This window comes from Pseudonaja textilis, chromosome 1 (genome assembly GCF_049901715.1).
Source record: "Pseudonaja textilis isolate UNSWEBS1 chromosome 1, rPseTex1.2, whole genome shotgun sequence".
In the NCBI taxonomy this organism is placed as follows: domain Eukaryota; kingdom Metazoa; phylum Chordata; class Lepidosauria; order Squamata; family Elapidae; genus Pseudonaja; species Pseudonaja textilis.
In genome coordinates, this window is record NC_141990.1 from 212,827,939 (window position 1) to 212,844,516 (window position 16,578).

General features: G+C 39.9%; 1 protein-coding gene across 6 annotated transcripts in view; it reads left to right on the forward strand.

Moving 5' to 3' along the window:
* The window catches only part of MYLK (myosin light chain kinase), a 186,307-nt gene that overhangs the window by 38,578 nt on the left and 131,151 nt on the right, over positions 1 to 16,578 (forward strand). For all 6 annotated transcript variants that reach the window (XM_087920404.1, XM_087920403.1, XM_087920405.1 and 3 more), the window contains exon 2: positions 13,081 to 13,250. In XM_087920404.1, the coding sequence (XP_087776530.1) occupies positions 13,081 to 13,250 (170 nt within the window). The remainder of the gene's footprint in view (positions 1 to 13,080; positions 13,251 to 16,578) is intronic.

Below are 16,578 nucleotides of genomic sequence, written 5' to 3' on the forward strand. Positions count from 1 at the left end.
AAAGTGACTTTTATATTTATGACCATTGCAGCATCCTCATGGTCATGTGATCAATTCACATTCAGATACTTGGCAACTGACTCATATTTATAACCATTGCAGTGTTTCAAGGTCATGTGATCCCCTTTTGCAACCTTATGACAAGCAAAGTCTAATGAAGAAGCCAGATTAACTTAACAACTGTGTTACTAATTTAACAACTGCAGTGATTCACTTAACAACTGTGGCAAAAAAGGTCATAAAATAGAACAAAATTCACTTAACAAATGTCCCACTTAGCAACAGAAATTTGGGGCTCAATTGTGGCTCAGTCAAGGACTACCTGTAGTCTCTTTATTTATTTATTTTTTTACAGCATCAGCATGTGGAAAACCAACAGCTATAGTTACTTAATAAATGACAAATTCTGTCCATTACGGAGACTTAAAAGGAATCTGCATTCAGCAGCAAGACAGTAAAACTGCCAATTACATATCTGATATTTTATGTAACAGTGTTCCAGTATCTAAGGGGCTGCCACCAGGGATGGGATTCAACTGGTGTTACTACCAGTTTGGTGACTACGTTTTGCTGCCTGCGCTTGTAAAAAACCTTAAGCTGTGCCGCCTGGACAGCTGGAAAGCGCTGCGGGCAGGTGTGCAGCATTTCAAATGCCTCTTTTTCCTGCTTTTTCAACCTCAGCTGTGCCTCGTTCGGTTGCTGAAGTTGAAAAAGCAGGAAATAAAGGACAGGTAAGAGCCCGGGTGGGCAAGTGGACCAAACAGCAGCAACACAAAACCGGTTTGGTGTCTGATGCTCTTCAGAGCTACCAGTTCTATAGAGCCGGGCAGAACTGGTATTATCCCACCCCAGGCTGCTACAAAGAAGAGGGGGTCAATTTATTCTCCAAAGCACTTGAAGGCAGGACAAAAAGGCAAGATGGAAACTAATCAAGGAGAGTTCCAATCTAGAACCAAGGAGGAATTAGAACAATTAGTTCTAATCATTAGAACAATTAATTAGTGGAAGGACTTGCCCCTAGAAGTTATGGATGCTCCAATACTGGAGATTTTTTAAGAATAGATTGGACAACCATTTGTCTGAAATGATATAGGGTTTCCTGCCTGAGCAGAGTTGGACCAGAAGACTTCCAAGTTCCAACTTGTTATTCTGTGTCCACTTTTTTATCAGTACAAAGCTAATCTTAAGTATTGTCCAATATTCAAGTCACAAAAGAAGAAACCTGTTCATGTTGTTCCTCAACAGTCAGCCTCTCACATCTGCCCTAGGGTGTTATTGGAAACATCTGGATTAGTTTTTGTTGCTTAATGCCCATTAGGAAGATGTGCTTTACTAGAATCCTGACCATTCATGAAAATAATGTTTAGCAGCCTGAAGGAAAATGGAGAATATAAAGCAGATTAAAAAATTTGTTGGTGGAATGGGAAAGGGAGTAATAATTAGTTCCATAAAGTTTTTAAAAGTAAACATCTTGTACAACTTAATTTATTGAAATAGAGACATTGAGAACAAATCGATAATAGCATTTTGCTACACAAAATAAATTAATTGATGGAGGTCTACCATGCTAACTTAATCCTAAAATTTATTCTGAATGCATCCTTGTCAATTACACAATATGAAAGTTTTGTTCAATGCTGCATTTTTGAAAAGTTCTGGTGCTTCATTTTTTTTAAGAAAACCTGTTTGCAATTTTCTTTTTCTTTAGGAATAAAATAAGTTTACAACAAATAGGTTGTGCTGATTAGCATTTGTTTTCCCATCAGAGGAAATATTTGCTGTACCTTCTTGCTCCCAGTTCCTGCTTAGTGTTTCATGCATCACTTAAAAACATCTTCCCACACAGTTCCTCAACCTTTCCAATTCAATAGCATGCTGGTGTGATCTTTTCAATTGGGAAAAACACACAAATTCACTTTGCGTTCATTGCTGTTTTCACAAAGATTGCTAAAATGTTGTCTTCAGAAAGTCTGCTCTGATAAAGGAGTTTCACCAACAACCTTGGAATTTTTTGGAAATCCTCAGTCCTTGTATTGTACTAATCAAATGTGATCTTGTTTAATTTCTCTGATTTGGCTCAGAAATAGGTGATACTTTCTGCTGAAGCCAGAATAATAAAAGTAGAGTAAATACTCTCGTCTGTTAAGGCAAGATATTTATATCCAGAACCTATGTATAACCCAATAGATACAGACATTTCATGTATCTGGATCAATGATGATTATTTATTTGTACTACCCATATAGTGATTCATGGTGCTAGATTAACACCAATCATACTCACACAAACAAAATTCTCCATTATAAAACAAGCACAAATACAAATGTACAGGGAAGCTATTGGGCGGTTTCTAAATGTGATAAAATAAAACATAAGATTTCATTATGCTGAGCTGTGCTTCAAATAAAGTATATCCCCAGATTATATGAAGGGTTGTTGGAAATATTCAAAATAAAATCCTGAAAAGAAAATACTGTACATGTGAAACATTTAAAAGTAGAAACAGCAACCAGATTTATTGATGTTCCCATTGATGTAACTCCTATAGAAACATTGTTTGTTAGAACTGAGATTGGTTATTAAAAATATTCAGTTTTCTTTGCAACTTATTTTTGAGTGTTTCCAATTCTTTCTATAGCAATATTTTAAGAATAAAAGAAAAGCTCGTTTCTTGCATATCCTCACTCAAAACTGTTAAAACTGATATTGAAAAATCCCATGAACAAGGAACAGTAAAGAACAGTAAAGAAGGGAAACTAAACTACCTTTAAAATAGTTTTAAAAGATGGTGCAGATTATCCTTGTCAGTAGCTAAGTATTTTACCCAATATGTTTAAATTTGTTATGAATGTATGCATTATTTATGCATTTATATATGTGGTTTTCTGTTTTGATAGTACCGCCTATCTGTCTCTTTAATTACATACACAAACTCATAATATACTAAATAGTGAAAATATTATACAAAAGAAAAAGTGGGATCAGATATTGTACAAAAATAGACAACATCACATCAAACAAAACACTCCCCGCATCTTAATCCAAGACCTGGGAGAACAACCAGATCTTCAAGCTTTATAGGTGAAAGGTACATAGATTTTCAAGATGATTTCAGGCACATAGATTTTCAAGATGATCTTTGTGGCATGGGCCACAAAAAAGAAGGCATACTTTCAGCAGCCCAACAAATAGTACTGCTTAATTGAAGGAATTTGGAACATATCAACGTTGTTATAACCTTATTAGAGTGACTGGGCAGATACTAATGGTCCCTTATATAGCTTTGAACTGTGCCATGTTGGGCTATAGAAGTGCTAACCGATACCTCAAGTCATTCCTGGAAGCATACTAGCCACTAGTTTAGTTCTCAAAGCACAGGTGTCACATGAGCATATGCCTCTCTGCCTGCAGTGCTGCATTCTGAACCATCCAAGTAGTTTTCAAAGATACCACAGTGTGCATCATATTGCAGTAGTCAAGCTGTAATATGACTAGGACATCAGTAACTGATTGAAATAACTGTTATGGATAGCATGTGGTTTTACACAATCATAAATTGTATGATACAATAACTATGATACAAACTTAATGTGACTTCGGTCTAGGCTCCTAAAAGTGTCATTACTAACATCAAGACAGCCAGACATATTTCCAAATATTGTTGCCACAGTTGTCCACTATGGGATCATTGTTGCCTGTGATTCGAATGGCCCACTAGACACCTTCAGGCGTCAAAAATCCAAGAAACAAAATCACTTCAATATGAGCCATGGAAAATTTCTAAATACAGAGTAAGAGTATTTTCTGCAGAAGAAATTGGAAGTTTTCCCCCCTTCTGTCTTTTGGTTCTTTTTTTTATTTTTTCATCTTCCTTCCTTCCTTTTTTAAAATTCCTTATTAGTTTGTGTTAGTGTTTATGTTCTTTGCAAGACCTTTAATAAAATCTATTTTTAAAATAGACAAAAAAGTTCCATTAAACTTTCTAGTAGAAATCCTAGAGAATAAAACGAGAACCTGGAAGAGCAGGAATGGAGGACTTGACCCATTTTCTGTAATATCTGAATAACAACATTATGCAAGCTAGTAATATTCACCTGTTGCTAGTGTTGAAATAAGGTATCAGTAACCTATTCAGTTGTCAGTGGTCCCGCATGGGTCAGTTGTCATAGTCTAGGTCTAGAGCATGAAACTAGGCAACCTCTAATAAAGGGGAACACCAAGTTTCCAAGATTTGCCCAGAAAGTCATCTCTTTCATGGATTTTCTTTAAATAGACTTAATATCAAAAAAATTCAAGATTATGTTACAGAATCTTGGCAACTGAATAAGCAAAATTTCCACCTTTATCTGTCGGTGAATTAATTAAGGTGAAATCTTCCTGAGTTCTTTGAAAAAAACTTTCAGACTGAAGAATTATCTACTGTTTTTACAGATAAGTCTGATACCAAAACAGTGTTGAGGAAGCCTGGAAGCAATAGAGGTGTGTGGCATTGCATCTTTTGGTATAGTAGCAATAATGGTGATAACAACTTTTTGTGACAGTGGACTTATTGAATTCTCCTCCATGTTGCAGCGAGAGCCCAGGATGGGTAGACTCCTTATGACATCATTAAGCTGAGTCTCTACTTGTATATAAAAAGCCAGCCCCCCAGAGAATCCCCAGCTTTGACTCAGCTTCTTTAAGTCACAAGCTGTGTCTCTGAAAGCGTTAGCGTTTTATTCAGCAATTTTCTACAGAAGCTATCCTTGCTTCAATCAGCTCCCGGGGATCCGGGCAGCTACAACTTCAGGAGAGTGGGGCTCCATTCTCCTGCAAAGTTGGGATAAACATTTTCCCAAGCGCTGCTAGGCAAGCAGGGAATTGTCTGAGACCTTCCCCGTAGCCACAGTTTGTCTGATTGTAAAACTGATCGGCAAACTGATAACAGAGCCAGCCAGCTGATCGCGTGGGAGGTGATCTCTTCCTTCTCTGGCTGACCTGATGACTCAGAGCTTGCAATAGCCTAAGGAGCGGAATTCACTTCTCAGAGCCATCGATGAGCAGCAGCCATCTTTAAGTGCAGTCTCTTCAGATATGAGGTGAGCAGCCATTTTAAGTGGCTTGGCGGGCATTTTCAGGGCTCCAAAGACCCAATTCTACTCTCTGCCATCCTTAAGCACTTTTAAGAGCCATTCTCTCATTGCTTGAGCCTTGCTTATTTTAAAATGGATCAGTACAGTGCTCATGAAGAGCTTTCCCCTCCCAGTGGAACAGGCCCTCCAACCCACTAAAAGGAAAAGACGAAGACAACATACTGCTCGGAGGGAAGTGGCTGCAAAAATCAGAGCTAAGGCTCTAGCCCCTAAGAAGACAACTCAGGCTGAGTTGAAGGCAGAGAAACGCAGACATGTGGCTCTAGAGAGATAATTCAATAAGACTATTCAACAAATGAGAGGGCAACTGCAACAGGCTTCCCAGCCAGCTGAACATCAGGGTTTCCAGAGAAGTCCCCTCAGGGGAGGGGAAGTTGTTCATAGAGCCTTTGGACACCCCCTTCGTCTGGTCCCCTGAGGCATTTGAGGAACAATCTCAGGATTTCAGCAGGTCTGGGCCATATTTCCAGCAAACCTCTGGGTCCTATGCCCCCTCCAGATTTCAGGCCTCCCAGATCAGGCCAGAAGCCACCTTCACACCCACTACAGCTGGCCTTCAGCCCTCCATTACCTTTGATAACATGCCCAGGGAAATCCAAGATGTTGTTTCCTTAGCCATTAGACAGGGATTGGCTGAAGGTTTTATTCTTCAGCCTCTGGAAAGGGTTCAGGCCCTTCTCCCTTCTCAGTCTATGGCTTTCATACCTCCACAATGAGATTTCCACAGACCCCAAGACCTCAGGATCCATTCTTCACAGGCAGAATGGGAGGAGTATGAAGGGGAAGAGGGTGCCTCCCCATCTGAACACAGTTGCTCGTCTTGTTCAGAGTGTTAAGAGGGCGAAATCTGTGAGCGCAATCTTTCAGAGGAAAAAGACTCTCATCCAGATCAGCCTTCCTCTGCATTAGTCTTTAAACCAGCCCTCTTTAAATGCCTACTTAGCAAGGCCCTGGTCACTGCCAAGCTGTCACCTGAGGAAGGAGCACCTGGACCACAAGGGGAACCTCCCTCTTCTCCAAGCCACTAGTACACACAGAGGTTTTGCCTTATCGCCCACCTGCCTTTTGGGCGGAGTCCATCTCCCGCTTTCTTCCCGCTATCGCCCACCAGCTCCTTATCGCCCACCTGCCTTTTCCACCTCCCGCTTTCCTCAGCCACAGAGGGCATATTCTCAACACCAAGACCAATGTCAAGAACCACCTGGCAGACAACAACCTTCTGCTGGTAAATGGCCCTTTTGGCAGGGAGGAGGTCATGCCTTTCATCTCTCTTAAGTAATACCTCATTCTTCCCACCCATTGGAGGTTGCTTAGCCTTCTTTGCCTCCAAATGGGAGGAGTCAACAACGGATGCCTGGGTGCTCAACACTGTTAGGTCGGGGCTATGATTGGAATTTCTGACATCACCCCCAGAAATTTTTTTGATTTGTTCCGTTTCATGGGACACTTCAAAGAGAGCCCTTATGAATTCAGCCATTCATCACCTACTTAACATAAGGGCTATTCAACCAGTTCCCACCTTACAACGGGGACGTGGATTTTACTCTTGTCTTTTTGTTGTTCCCAAAGCCTTGGGGGGAGGTGGCTAGCCATCTTTGACCTAAAATTTCTCAATCAATTTGTCAAATACAGGCGATTTAAAATGCAGACACTGCATTCTATCTTAGAGACCATTCGGGAGGGAGACCTCCTCTCTTCCACTGATCTCATGGAGGCTTACCTCCACATCCCCATCTGGCCTCATCATTGCCAGTTTCTCCATTTCTGTTACCAGAATGCCCACTTCCAGTATCAAACCCTTCCCTTTAGCCTCTCATTGGCTCCAAGGGTCTTCACAAAGATTCTAGCAGCATTGGTGGCTTCACTCCGTTCTGTTCCAGTGAGGATCCAATGCTACTTGGACACCATGTTGATACTGTTCTCCTCCATCCACTCAGCCCATCGGGACTTACAAATTACCCTGTCTTGCCTCCAAAGCTAGGGGTTTTCCATCAACACCAAGAAGAGCCATCTCTCACCCATGACCAAACTGTTACACTTGGGAGCAGTCATCAACATGACTTTGTGCCAGGTTTTCCTGTTTCCAGATCATGGAAGAAGCCTTGCAGAGATCATCAGCCAGATTCAACAACAGACTGTTCCACTGTTGCTGCTGTCCAAACTACTGGGGAAGATGGTCTCCTGTATTGGCATCATCCCGTGGGCATGGCTTCACTCCCGATCGCTCCAATGGTTCCTGCTCCGCTTTCAACGAGGAGGAACCAGCCAATCGTCAATCAAGGTCCTGCTCTCTCAACAGGCCCGGTGGTCCCTCAATTGGTGGCTCTACCCGTCCCTGTGGAAGGGACTCCGATTCAAGGAACCGGACAGGCTAGTAATCACCACAGATGCCAGCCTTCTTTGTTGGGGCTCCCATATGGAGGGTCAGATAACTCAAGGAGTTTGGTCCAGATCAGACAGCACCCATCCCATAAATTGGTTAGAGCTCAGAATTATCTCTCTGGCTCTCAAGCATTTCAGAGACTCGGTGACCGGCTCCCATGTTCTCATGTTGACGGACAATATGGCTGCAAAGGCACACATCAACAGATGGGGGGGGACAAGATCCAAGGCACTTATGAGGGAGGCAGAAAGTTTGAGGTTATGGGCAGAGAAATACCTTGCTGTTGATCTCAGCAGATCACATTTCCGAAGTCGACAATTCCCAAGCCTACTGGCTGAGCAGGAGTTTAGTCGACCAAGCAGAATGGTCCATTCCTCTGTCCCTGTTCAGGGATCTTTCCCTCAGATTCGGAACTCTGGAGGTGGATCTCTTCTCCACTCCTCAAAATGCCCAAGTCAACAGATTCTTCACCAGGTTTCCTTGCCAGGGAGTGGAGGGGACCAATTCTCTTTGTTGCAAATGGCCCGCTGGTCTCCTCTATGCCTTTCCCCCTCTTCCCATCATTCTGGCGGTCATACAAAAGCTGTTGGCAGAATGAGCAGAGCTAATTCTCCTGGCACCCTATTGGCCAAGTAGGCCCTTGTTTATGGACCTGGTCAACCTGTCTGTGGCTTCCCCGGCCCATCTTATCTCCCTGCACCAAGGCACCCTGATCCATCCAGAGCCCCAGTGGCTCAAGCTGACTGTGTGGCACTTGAGTGGCAGTGGCTAAGGGAGGCTAATCTCCCAGAGGGGGTTATCCTTACCATCCAGGCGTCTGCAAACCTTCTACGAGGCGCCTCTATGATGCCACCTGGAGGGTTTTCTCCAAGTGGTACCTCAAGGAGGGTCTCTCTCCTTCCTCAGCCCAGTTAGCAGAGGTTCTTAGATTCCTTCAGGATGGCTTGGAGAAAGGTTTAGCCCCCAATACTTTACGTCACCAGGTAGCGGTTCTCTCCTCAGTTCTTTCAAGGGGTTTGCTTGCTTTCTTTCCCATCACCCCTCGGTCAGGAGATTTTTGAAAGGGGCTTCCAACCTACACCCTCCTGTGGTGCACAGGTATCCTTCATGGGACCTTTACTTGGTTCTTAATGCCCTTACGAAGCCCCCTTTGAACCCCTTAGAACAGTGTTTCTCCAATTCCTAACTTTAAAGGTAGTTTTCCTCGTTTCTATCACTTCGGCCAGAAGGGTGTCAAAACTGGCCGCCCTTCTATCAGGCAGAATTTTTGCATCTTTCACAATGATAGGGCTGTTCTCCGTCTGGACCCCTCTTTTATTCCAAAGGTTAACACTTGGTTCCACCAGTCCCAAGACATTGTGTTACCTGTGTCCCCTTCAATGCCATGACTTAGAGCGCAAGTGGCATACTCTAGATGTCAGAAAGGCTCTTAGAATTTACATCAAGCGCACTTTGTCTCCTTTGTTTGTCTCCTTTTTACCTTCTCACTTGGGGAGCAAGGCCTCTTCCCCTATTATTAGCAGTTGGGTCAGAACCTGCATCACACAAGCCTTCAAAGCGGTGGCTCTTCCGGTACCCCATGGTCTAACAGTGCACTCTACCAGAAGTGCGGCCACTTCAGCTGCCTGGGCCACCCAGGCATCCTTGGAAGAGATTTGCAGAGTAGCCATGTGGACATCCCCATCTACCTTCATCAGACACTACCATCTGGATTCCTTTGCCTCAGCGACAATGGTCTTCAGCAGACAGGTTCTTCAGCGAGTGGTTCCACCATCAGAGTTATTGGCCGGACGAGGACCCACCCGTGGACATGCAAGATTTGGTATGTCCCATCCTGGGCTCTCGTTGCAGCATGGAGGAAAATGGGCATTGGTAAATTTACCTGTGAACGTCCTTTCTATCTATGCTGCGAGAGAGCCCAGCCGTTCCCTTGGTTCATCTGGAGATGGTAAGCCATGTTAATATATTGGATTATTTGCTTTCAGAGACACTTCTTCAGTCTGTCAAGTATCTTGGCCAAAGCTGGGGATTCTCCCAGGGGCTGGCTTTTTAAATACAAGTACAGACTCAGCTTAATGATGTCATAAGAAGGAGTCTACCCATCCTGGGCTCTCTCGCAGCATAGATAGAAAGGACGTTCACAGATAAATTTACCAACACCCACTTTCAATAAATGTTGGCACAGGAATACTGCAATGGCTATAACTGTAAGAACCCCCAAATGTGCTTTTTCAAGAGCCAACTGGACTTTCTACTTTTCTTTGAAGACATTCGATTCTCATCCAAGAAGCATCTTCAGCTGAAGAAAAACCAGAAAATCCAGTTGCCTCTTGAAAAAGAATCTTTGGGACAACCATGACCTGGATAACTGAGAATCTCCATAAACAACTACAAGAAATGTACTGCATTCAGTACTTTTGTAACTTCAAATGGTGGCTGAATGAGTGATTGCTGAACGAGGGCTACATGTACAGATCAGGAAATGAAACTTCTGGTCCTGAATTGGAGAGAAAGCAGAAGATGATTCTCAAGGAAAGTCATTTTCAACAATCTAGAATAGATTGACAGGAAACCAGACATATTTCCATCCCCATGAGAGGGGTAAGGGCTCTGTAGGCTTATACAGAGAAAGAGAGAAACACAGAGGTCAGAAGTATAATTTTTTTTTTATAAAAAATAATTTTGAGGCTGGTGTTTGTGTGACAGAAAAATAAAGACAAGCCTTATTTAGGAACCAACTTGATGCTGGAAAAGCATGAGTTAAATGCCTTATGTCTGTCCATTGCTAAGAGCCTACAGTATGCCTTCCCTGTCTTGGAAAGAGAGTAATCTCATCAGGTAAATATCTGAATGGCTTAGGCCAAACTCATAAGAGAAAGGACTGAACTGGAAGAGGAAGAAAGTGATAAAGCCCCAAGAATATAAGTTTAAAACATTTTGATATCGAAGTAATGTATAATTTTGAGAAATTCATTTTCATTGGGGGAAAAAATGATTCAGAGAGGTGGTTATTCTTTCTCCAAGTTCCACATTCAACAGGGTTATCCACAGCTGCTTTTTCTAAACCAAAAGGTGAAGAATCTCAGGAATAATATTCAGAGGGCTGCTAATATAATATCCTATTTTACCTATGCTAAGTATATTTATCCGTATGTTTGTTCTTAAAAAAAAAATGAAATTACTTCTTATGAAGTAATGAAATAAAACCCGCTTTGGAATAAATGACTTGAATCCACTAGTTAGCCTTAATTATTTCTTGTTTCATTTATGATTAATTACACTTGCAATACTAGTGACTGTTGTGAGCTGGGGGGTAAATGGTGTAATAGACTTGTTAGGGTTGGCAGAACTTGAGGAAAACTTAATGTGGTATGTTTCCTTCAGTATTTCACTCTCATCCCCTTACTTTTAAAACTATGAGGATTTGTATTTTCCACCCTTCATAATGTAATCCATTATCGGTTTGAGTTTGAGGTATTTCATATTTTAAGTTATTTTGTCCTTTCAGGGTCTTAAGGCATTATGTATTTATTACTGCATTACAGGTTCATAGATGATGTATCCTCCTTAGGCAAGCACATTGCCATTGTGCTGTTATTGTTTTTAATTAACGGTAAAATGAGTGGAAGGAAGCAATCTCTTACTTAAAATGCAATGGTCTCATGGAAAACTGGAAAATAAATCCTGGGGCCCTTTTCATCCTTGTCAATAGGCTCCAAGCCAGATGTTCTCTTCCATTTTTTAACATCCAACTTTAAATATATTTGTCGTCCTCCTAATATCTCCAATGTAATAGCTTAGCATGAAATATGTTTAGTCATAGAATCTTAATGTTCCTAAATGCTAGTAGCATGGAGAAAAACTTGAACACTTGTAGCAGTGTAACTGTATGAAGGTATCATTAATTCAGGTAGATACAGAAGGTAACATTAATCATCCAAAAAGCTAGTCTTCTGATTCCATGATTTGGCAGGCTGGAATTCGTTTCATATGTGGTGATTAATGGAAGCCACTTTCCAGTTTAGTAAAATGAACATGGGTTGCCCAGTTTCACAAGATAGTCCCATCATTTGACCCAACTAATGTAATCCAGATTTAATTTATCAGATAATTAAAAAGGAATAAATTCTTAAAGAAGTATGTCCCTATTAAAAAACACTTTACTCCTTATAATGAACACATTTGTCCTGCTCTTAATCAACTGAGAGTTACCTAGAATTATGTGTTAGTCATGACAGGAATGCTGTTGTTTAATTTTGTATCGATGAAGGAAGATAGATAATGAACTTTAACCTCCTGTTAATTGTAGTATATTTGATGTCATCAAAAGTTAACTGATTTTCCTTCTTATGTTACAGTAAATGAACATTTTCTCAAACATTTAAAAAGTTGCCGGGCTCTTAATAAATGTCAGGGTATGAATTATCAAAGAGTATTCAGCTAGGTCACAATTAATACAAGTTCAAATAATGCAATATTCAATTTAGTGCAAATTGTAAATTGGTAGCAGGTTGAGTTTAATGCAACCAAAAAGTCAATTAATGTGAGGTTAGTACATGTGCAGTTGTGGTTGGGATTTTAGACACTACTAATTTTGTGTGCAACAGGGAGAAAAGGAAGATTCCAGTTTTTCTCCTGGGCGTGTGGTGATGGCGCAAACATGGCTGCCATTTTCTCTCACTCACTTGTGAGCAGAGACAAAATGGCAGCTACCATACAAACTGCTTCATTTTGCTGACTTAACGTGGTCTGTACAAATCTGAAAAAGTTTTTGCGGTACCATGCAGACCTTGCTAAGGCAGCAGAACGAAGCAATTTGTCCCTGGGCCATGCAATGGAAACCTGAATGGGTCCACTATAAGTGTGTAGGACAAAATGGTGGCCGCTTCTGGAACTGCACCATGCAGCTACACAGAAAAGCAATTCTTTCCAGTATTCTGGAAGGCTCAAAGCCCTTCAAAAAATAAATGAGGAGGCAGTTGTTTGGCCTGGTAGGATGAGAATTGGGACTAAGGCTGGAAAAAGACTCATGGGGTGGGAAGTGGAGCACAGGGTATCTTGGAGTGGTGGGGGCGGCCTTAGAAGAGCAGGCAGGTGTTGGCTTGTGCTAGGCCTCCAAGGGTCTCCTCCATCCCTGAGGTCCCTGAATTCCCCTTAACAACCCAGGCATTAATTTAACAATTCATTGGGTCAAGCAGGGGTGAGAGTTTATTAGATGAAATTCTCCACTTAATGACCATCGCAATATGAAAATGTAATGGGCAGGCTCCATTATGGTCATATCTCAAGGACCTGTATTTTACTATTGGGCTTTATCTAGCCATAATTAGTGATTTCAGTTCCCACTTAAATAAATGGAATTTTATTTGTAAATATTGTATGCTCATGGGTATCTTCTCTGATCCCATCACATTTAGAGCAGTATACTTTTAACTATATAATAGTTTGCAGATTTAAGTAACTGGATTGTCCTTCTAATAATGCTTGTTATTTGTTCTTTTGTTATTTGTTCATATTTGTTCTTTTTTTTAAGCATCTTGTTCTTTTTTTTTAATATTTCTGAAGGTCTTAATATGGGGGATGTCAAGCTGGTATCGACTCAGATCTCCAAAGCCACCTTGACTTTGAACCATTCTTCTCTAAGAACTCCCACTGCAACAGAAGCACCAGCATTTATTCTACCTCCACGAAATATCCAGGTGCCATTTGGAGGCACAGCAAAATTTGAAGGACAGGTAACCAGAGCTATACTATACAATAATACAGTCTATTCTCTGGTATTCTGAAGAGAGTGGAGAAAGTGTGTGTCTATGTATTTTATATATGAAAGTCATCTGTGTACAAGTGTAAGAGAAAGGCATTAAAGGTGATGTTGTTGATATTATTATCATTATATATTGGTTTAGTGTTGACTCCTGGCAATTTCCAGAACTATGTGCTTCAGTTTTCTTGGCAAGAAAATTTGTTTGTCATTGCCTTTTTTTTTAGGGTTTAAGATGACTGACCCAAAATCACCTAGCTGCCTTCATGCCTATAGACAGAACATACATTTCTACCATAGTACCTTAACCATTACATTAAACTGATTCTTTTATTGTGAATTAATCATTATTAATTCAGTTAATATAAATTTCATTTTTATTCTGTCCTTTTTGCAAGGCATAGTTTTTGTTCTATTTGATTTTAGGTTATTTATTTTTCCTTTTTCATTTATGCATGAGGGATTTTAAGACAACCCAATTATTTTGGCCTTAACCATGTAAATTTGAAGATCTTATTTCCAAAGTGCTAATTAGGATTGTGGTAGCAAATGTCACTTCTCGATAAACAAAAACTTTGTGCTTTTTCTGGATTTGTTTATGTACGATCAGATATTAACAAGATGTTTATAGTTTTCTCATTTTTTCTCAGTTATCCGGAAGCCATAGATGAATGTTAAGATAGATTTTTGGCTGTTAATGTTGCCTTCATTACATAATATAAATACTAAGAATATTGAAATAATGGCTAGACAATAAATTTTCTTCAAAGAACTTTTTCCACTAGAATTTATGTAATCAGAAAGAATAAACTCCTTGACATTTCAAGACAGAAAATAAGGATAATATTGTGAAGACCTTATGTTCTCATTTTAGAAATATCTAGTAAGAATACTTCAGAAAAAAAAGCTTTATTCTTTCCTAAATATATAAAAAGCTTGTAAAGCACTTTGGATGAAAAAGAATGATGGAGCTTTAGAAAATGGCATAAATTCATAGCAAATATTGTAAAGTAGAAAAATATTTAATTACATTTGGGGGAAAGGTCAACATCTTTATGAATAAATTCATTTTGTTTTAAATCAAAAGTGTATAGTGCATCTTTCTAGATTACTCATAAAAATTGGCTATGGTAGTACTAAAATACAAAATGAAACATATAAAAATATGAATATATAAATGAATGTCTATAAAGAAAAGTGCTTTAAATTCATAAAAATTAATTGAAGGTACCTGTATGGAATAGGGGGTAGTAGCCTTTCTCTACATATTCTTTTGTATAAAAAATTGTTAGCAAAATTGGTGGGTGTAAAGGACATTTCTAGAAATCCAAGTTTCTAGAAATACTATACTACTAATATGAATGCGTCACAATTGGCCTTAGATGAATCTTTAATATCTCTAAAAAATTAACACCATGGTTAAAATTAAATAGCAAGTGGAGATTTTCTAGAGGCTATTAGTTTCTCTGAATTTTCCTGGACATGGCACCTACTGTAACTGTGAAGAAAGAAATTTAACAAAACCTGGGTGCAGTCTTTGACGAAGCAGGAAAGAATTTAACCTATCCAGACTAATGAGTGCAGTGGCTATGCAGAATAGGAATTCAACTGGCATTTTAATTTGTACATGCTTAAGCTTTACTTGGTTTCCAAACTTAGTTTTCTCTGAGGTCTAATTCCCATTTTACAGTACAGAAGTGTTTTCCTATTCCTCTTTTGTCCACACTTTTTCTATTGAGGCCTAACCCTTTTTCTTTATGTCTAACATTCATCTGTGTTTACTGTAATATGTTCATAATAAGATTCTAAACACTATTTTAAACAATTATTTTGGGAGGCCAATTTACGTTTTGTGTTTATAATCTGGTACATGTCTTGAAAACTTAATCTTCTCCAGACTGATCATCAGACACCAGATTTAGGGTGTCGTTTGTTTTTCCAAAAAGCAGAAAGGGAATGGCATTTTCCTTCTTTTTTATTTTTCCTATAAACTCCTGTAACTTCTGAGTGCAGCAAATACCAGCAAAAAGCATTAATTAATGCTTTATCCTTGGTATTCTATAGTAAATTATAGTAATAAAAGTCTGCTTACAATTATGAGTTAAAATTGCAAAGATGATGAAGAAATAGATCAAAGGCAGTTTAATCCAGTTGTCTGGTATTTTATAGTATTCAAAGGTCCAGCCCCTGTTGAGATCGACTATTTGACACTTTTAGTTTCTGTATATTAAAAATATTGATTCATTCCTGTCTCTTCCCAATTAAAATACTTTAGCAATGTTATGAAAAAAGAAAGCAAACAGCAGGTCTCCCTTGATAGTAATGTTTCCACATATGGTGTTTTGGGTTTTTTAAGAGAGTAGACTGTTGATACTGAAATTGCAGTATCTAATTATTCTCAGTTATTTTTCTTTTTCTATTTGGATACTAGTGATTATCCATTTTGGAATCTGAATACATTATTTCAAAACCTTATTGGTCACAATATTTTGGGTAACACTCCAACATTCACAATACCCAATAGCAACTATTCTCAAAAACACGCCCCATTATCGCATGATTTGGGGTGCGTGTGTGGAGGTTGCAGAAGAACGGGGTGTGCTTTCATACGGCTTCTGGAGCCTCTGAAAATAATGCAAGAATGGGGAGTACTGTTGTGTGTTTTTCAGAGGTTGCAGTGGTCATGGAAGAGCATTCTCCAAACCTACTTCAAGAATGAAGGCCACATGCGACTTGGAGCAACGTTGATTAGGCTGCAGAGGCCTATCAACAGAAAGAGAGCATAGGCATCTGAACATACGTAGTGTGGGGACATAAGCAGTGTGTGGCAGATCCTGGGACTGCAAGGCCACCTTTCTGAGTGCGAGCGGTGACGTTAGAATCAAAGTTGAGGTCCGGCCTCTATTTCAGGCCCAGTCTGAAGCCACAGTCAGCAGCCACTGAGTGCTGCTGCTCAGATGTCCTAGATGGAATGGGATGTGTGGGGCAGAGAATTGTTTCTCTTTTGTTCAGGGGAGGAGGGATAACACACCAGCAGAGTAAAGTTAGGCATTTTCGGAATTCTTGACGTGCCAAGCCCCAAAGGTTCTCCATTATTTTTTTAACAGCACACAACATAATTCATTGATTTGTGCTTCCTTGGGTTGATATTATGTTTCATTTGAGCAAAATTAAGCATGTTTCCTATGGTTGCCTGTTAGCTAGAATTTTATTGAGCCCTTTACTTTGTTTTGACAAGGATCAATATGAAGAGACCTGCTCATAAAACTGATCAATTGCATTCTCTTCTCTGTATAGTTCAG